Source organism: Leucoraja erinacea, chromosome 13 (assembly GCF_028641065.1).
Source record: "Leucoraja erinacea ecotype New England chromosome 13, Leri_hhj_1, whole genome shotgun sequence".
Classification (NCBI taxonomy): domain Eukaryota; kingdom Metazoa; phylum Chordata; class Chondrichthyes; order Rajiformes; family Rajidae; genus Leucoraja; species Leucoraja erinaceus.
In genome coordinates, this window is record NC_073389.1 from 54,498,234 (window position 1) to 54,504,233 (window position 6,000).

The window sequence follows — 6,000 nt, forward strand, 5'->3', positions numbered from 1 at the left end:
ATCATGTATCTGTACTGCAAATGGCTCAATTGTAATCATGTGTTGTCTTTCCGCTGACTGGATAGCATGCAACAACAGCTTTTCACTGTACCTCGTTACACGTGACAATAACAACTAAACAAACTCAAATTACAAGAATTAAAATCATTTGCAGCAACTGAACTCACCATTGTTCCCTTGTGAACGAAGTCAGAAAGCGAATCCCCAATGGAACTGGTGCCATTGATTGTCCTGCGTTTCCTGAACTCCCACAAGAGTGAAAGGGTTGACTTTGTCGCAGGTAGTGCCGGCTTCAAGGATTCCGTCTATCCTCGCGTAGGCCCGGTGGTGGGAGACTTCATCATTCTGTCCCTCTGCCGGCCCTTCTCCCAGAAAACACACAGATGGGGATAATTAGAGGTCAGATTACGAGAAGCATTGGCTGAAATTGCCAGCGAGTGTTATTGTCAGTAAAGAGTTTTGCAACGACAGAATCTCTTCCTTAATCTCTGCCAACAACGTCGCTAATAAATCTCCAGGGAGGAGTCTCACTCTCGTTCTCATCCGTCAGGTGTCAAGAAGGAACTTTGAGAGGATGATTACTTCCTGTACCTTTCACCAGTCAGGCCAACACACACCAGACAGGTGCGAGGTAAAGTTTTCGCAAGGTGGAGCCTGTATGAAATAATTCCCACCCAACTTCCTCATGTTCTCAGCAAGAGAAAAATATGTAGCAGCCAGAGTCAGGAACTGAAGTGGAATGTCCCGACAACAAGCCCCAGTCTACTTCCAGTTAGAAGACAGTTGTTGTTGACCAGTTAACAAAGTTTGGCTACTTTTGTAATTGTCTTTTGCACAGTCTTAGAATCATAGAGTCGTCGAGCGTGGAAACAGGCGGTTCGGACCAACTTGCCCACACCGGCCAACGTCCCAGCTACACTAGTCCCACCTGCCTGCGTTTGGCCCATATCCCTCCAAACCCGTCCTATCCATGTACCCGTCTATTTGTTTCTCAAAGGTTGCGATAGTCCCTGCCTCAACTGCCTCCTCCGGCAGCTCGTTCCATGCAGTCTTGTTCTTTTTACCAGTACAGCGCTACTAGTTTTGTATCATAGAAACATAGAAATTAGGTGCAGGAGTAGGCCATTCGGCCCTTCGAGCCTGCACCGCCATTCAATATGATCATACACCTATCATGTATAAGTTATGTATAATGGATGAATGTTATTATAAAGGATGAATAATTTATTTATAATGATGGGTAAGTTATGCACGTGTATAGTTAAGGTATGGTTTATGTGTAATTCATGCATAAAATATGTATGATTTAAGAATGATTGCATATGGGTTGTGCATAACATATGCAAAGAGGCTGAAGAAGGGTCTCGACCTGAAACAACACCCATTCCTTCTCACCAGAGATGCTGCCTGTCCCGCTGAGTTATTCCAGCATTTTGTGCCATCATCAATTAAGATTTTCCTTTACATTAAGAGATGCGCTTTGAATATTGATATCTGACTAATTATCCAGTTTACAGCCTGGATAATTAGTCTCTACTCTGAAGAAGAGTTCTGACCCGATACACCACCTATCCACGTTCTCCAGAGACGAGTTTCTCCCAACACTTTGCGTCTATTCAGTTTAAAGCTGAATTAATACCTTCAAAAATGTGGATATGACATGATGGGTTTTTGATGGAGTGCAGCGTAGGTTCACCAGGTTAATTCTCGGGATGGTGGGACTGTCATATGCTGAGAGAATGGAGCAGCTGGGCTTGTATACTCTGGAGTTTTGAAGGATGAGACATCATTATTGAAACATATAAGATTATTGAGGGTTTGGACACGTTAGAGGAAGGAAACATGTTCCCGATGTTGGGGGAGTCCAGAACCAGGAGCCACTGTTTAAGAATAAGGGGCAAGCCATTTAGAACGGAGATGAGGAAACACTTTTTCCAAACAGAAAGTTGTGAATCTGTGGAATTCTCTGCCTCAGAGGGCGGTGGAGGCCGGTTCTCTGGATGCTTTCAAGAGAGAGCTAGATAGGGCTCTTAAAGGTAGTGGAGTCAAGGGATATATTGGAAGAAGGCAGGTACTGATGATGGTTGATCAGCCATGATCACATTGAATGGTGGTGCTTACTCGAAGGGCCAAATGGCCTACTCCTGCATCTATTGTCTAATCCCCATCTTTATGGTAGAAACAAAGAACTGCAGGTGCTGGTTTGTACCAAAGAGAGAAACAAAGTACCGTAGTAATGCAGTGCAGGGAAGCAACTGCAGTAATGCAGTCCGAATTCCTCCTTACATATTCATCTGCAACACTCCAAAATCTTTTCATGGTATGCCTACTTTGATTAGCATATCCAGTTCCTTCTTACACATACCTACTTTGAAGAAATGTTTAAGAAAGAACTACAGATGCTGGTAAAATCAAAGGTAGACACAAAATGCTGGAGAAACTCAGCAGGTGAGGCAGCATCTATGGAAAGAAGGAATTGGCGACCTTTCGGGTCGAGAAGGGTCTTGACCCAAAACGTCACCAACTCCTTCTCTCCATAGATGCTGCCTCACCCGCAGTTTCTCCAGCATTTTGTGTCTACCTACTTTGAAGAAACTCTCCTCCTCTCTCCAACGTCCTCTCTTACTGCTCACCTATTCCTTGTCTCCATTCGGCCCTTTGAGCCTGCACCGCCATTCAATATGATCATGGCTGATCATCCAACTCAGTATCGCGTACCTGCCTTCTCTCCATACCCTCTGATCCCTTTAGCCACAAAGGCCACATCTAACTCTCTCTTAAATATAGTCAATGAATTGGCCTCAACTACCCTCTGTGGCAGAGAGTTCCAGAGATTCACCACTCTCTGTGTGATAAAAGTTTTTCTCATCTCGGTTTTAAAAGATTTCCCCCTGATCCTTAAGCTGTGACCCCTTGTCCTGGACTTCCCCAACATCGGGAGCAATCTTCCTGTATCTAGCCTATCCAACCCCTTAAGAATTTTATAAGTTTCTATAAGATCCCCTCTCAATCTCCTAAATTCTAGAGAGTATAAACCAAGTCTATCCAGTCTTTCTTCATAAGACAGTCCTGACACCCCAGGAATCAGTCTGGTGAACCTTCTCTGCACTCCCTCTATGGCAATAATGTCCTTCCTCAGATTTGGAAACCAAAACTGTACGCAATACTCCAGGTGTGGTCTCACCAAGACCCTGTACAACTGCAGTAGAACCTCCCTGCTCCTATACTCAAATCCTTTTGAGGATTTCAAATTCCCTATGAATGCTAACATACCATTCGCTTTCTTCACTGCTTGCTGCACCTGCATGCCTACTTTCAATGACTGGCGTACCTTGACACCCAGGTCTCGTTGCATCTCCCCTTTTCCTAATTGGCCACCATTCAGATAATAGTCTACTTTCCTGTTCTTGCCACCAAAGTGGATAACCTCACATTTATCCACATTATACTGCATCTGCCATGCATTTGCCCACTCACCCAACCTATCCAAGTCACCTTGCAGCCTCCTAGCATCCTCCTCACAGCTAACACTGCCCCCCAGCTTCGTGTCATCCGCAAACCTGGAGATGTTGCATTCAATTCCCTCGTCTAAATCATTAATATATATTGTAAATAGCTGGGGTCCCAGCACTGAGCCTTGCGGTACCCCACTCGTCACTGCCTGCCATTCTGAAAAGGACCCATTTACTCCTACTCTTTCCTTCCCATTTGCCAGCCAGTTCTCTATCCACATTGATACTGAACCTCCAATACCGTGTGCTTTAAGTTTGTATACTAATCTCTTATGTGGGACCTTGTCGAAAGCCTTCTGAAAGTCCAGATATAACACATCCACTGGTTCTCCCTTATCCACTCTACTAGTTACATCCTCGAAAAATTCTATAAGATTCGTCAGCCATGATTTACCTTTTGTAAATCCACGCTGACTTTGTCCAATGATTTCACCAGTTTCCAAATGTGCTGCTATCCCATCTTTAGTAACTGACTCTAGCAGTTTCCCCACTACCGATGTTAGACTAACTGGTCTGTAATTCCCCGTTTTCTCTCTCCCTCCCTTCTTAAAAAGTGGGGTTACATTTGCTACCCGCCAATCCTCAGGAACTACTCCAGAATCTAAAGAGTTTTGAAAAATTATCACAAATGCATCCACTATTTCTGGCATTCTGTGTCTGTGTTCGGTGTAAACCAGCACCTGCAGTTATTTCCTGCACAATCTGTACACGTGGCAGGGGCTATGGAGAGAAGGCAGGAGATTGGGGGAGATTGGGGTTAGGAGGGAGATAGAGTAGCCATGATTGAATGGCGGAGTAGACTCGATGGGCCGAACGGCCTAATTCTACTATCGCTTCTGACTTTGTGTCCAGCTCGGGTTTGCAGCATCTGCGGTGATGTCCAGATACCTGGCGATCCTGGGAGTTGGCGTCGGCCAGGACCAGGCCTCCCTCACCTGGCAACCGGCTACTTCCGGGTGGCAACAGGTGCGCCGGCACCCCGCGCATGCGTCCCCGGCCCACTCCCTCTGAGCATGCGACGTCGCCGGGCATCCTGGGAGTTGTAGTTTAAACACTCCAGGACTGCTGTAGACGCCAGGTAGACCCGCAAAATGCTGGAATAACTCAGCGGGACAGGCAGCGTCTCTGGAGACAAAGTAACGGGTGACGTTTCGGGTCGAGACCCTTCTTCAGACTGAGCGTCAGGGGAGAGGGAGTTACAGAGATAAGGAAGTGCAAGAGATCAAACGATGTGCAGATCATAGGATAGACGATTAGCTGGGAACTGTAGGTGCTGGTTTACACCGAAGAGAGACACAGAATGCTGGAGTAACTCAGCGGGACAGGCAGTATATCTGGAGAAAAAGAAACGAGTGACGTTTCGGGTCGAAACCCTTCTTCAGACTGAGTCAGGCGAGAGAGGGAGACAAGAGATATGGAAGGGTAAGGTGTGAAATCGACAGATCAAAGCTGGCGATAATCCAGGAAATGTAGAATGGTTCCTATGATTTCGCCACTTTCCAAATGTGCTGCTATCCCATCTTTATGTAGAATGTAGAATGGTTCATTGTGTGGGAAGTTAGCTAACAATGAACCATTCTACATTTCCTTATCATCGCCTTAAAGGATGCACATTAACTTTCGCTCTTGTATTTTACTTCCTCGTTCCTCGGCAGTACCTTGGTCTGCGTTTACCGAATGCTGAAATGAGTCCCGGTTTTTCGCAAAACTAAAGTTGAAGCCATAGAGGCAAAGAGCCGTGGAGCACGGGCACTTCGGCACAACTTGCCCAAGATGCCCCATCTGAGCTCGTCCCCCCTGCCCGCATTTGAAGACATAAGACAGAGTCGGTCAGTCAATATTTTCAGGAATAGATACAAGCCATTTATGTTACGCTCAATGACATGCAATAGTATTTCCCCCTGGTCCCTACCAGCAACGCACCCCGCAAACCCTGTCCCTACCTGCACGCACCCCGCAAACCCTGTCCCTACCTGCACGCACCCCGAAACCCTGTCCCTACCTGCACGCACCCCGAAACCCTGTCCCTACCAGCAACGCACCCCGCAAACCCGGTCCCTACCTGCATGCACCCCGCAAACCCTGTCCCTACCTGCATGCACCCCGCAAACCCTGTCCCTACCTGCACGCACCCCGCAAAACCCTGTCCCTACCTGCACGCACCCCCGCAACCCTGTCCCTACCAGCAACGCACCCCCCCGCAAACCCTGTCCCTACCTGCACGCACCCCGCAAACCCTGTCCCTACCTGCACGCACCCCGCAAACCCTGTCCCTACCTGCACGCACCCCGCAAACCCTGTCCCTACCTGCACCCGCACCCGGTCCCTACCTGCACCCCCCTGTCCTACCAGCAAACCCTGTCCCTACCTGCACGCACCCCGCAAACCCTGTCCCTACCTGCACGCACCCCGCAAACCCTGTCCCTACCTGCAACGCACCCCGCAAACCCGGTCCCTACCTGCACGCACCCCGCAAAACCCTGTCCCT

At 47.8% G+C, this 6,000-nt stretch overlaps 1 protein-coding gene across 1 annotated transcript in view; it reads right to left on the bottom strand.

Moving 5' to 3' along the window:
* slc37a1 (solute carrier family 37 member 1) overlaps window positions 1–4,486 on the bottom strand; it is a 67,413-nt gene extending 62,927 nt beyond the window's left edge. The window contains exons 1-2 of the mRNA XM_055645273.1: window positions 4,401–4,486; window positions 168–362 (exon numbers count right to left, since the gene is read on the bottom strand). Of these exons, the coding sequence (XP_055501248.1) occupies window positions 168–223 (56 nt within the window). The 5' untranslated portion in view covers window positions 224–362; window positions 4,401–4,486. The remainder of the gene's footprint in view (window positions 1–167; window positions 363–4,400) is intronic.
* Between the last annotated feature and the right edge of the window lie 1,514 nt (window positions 4,487–6,000).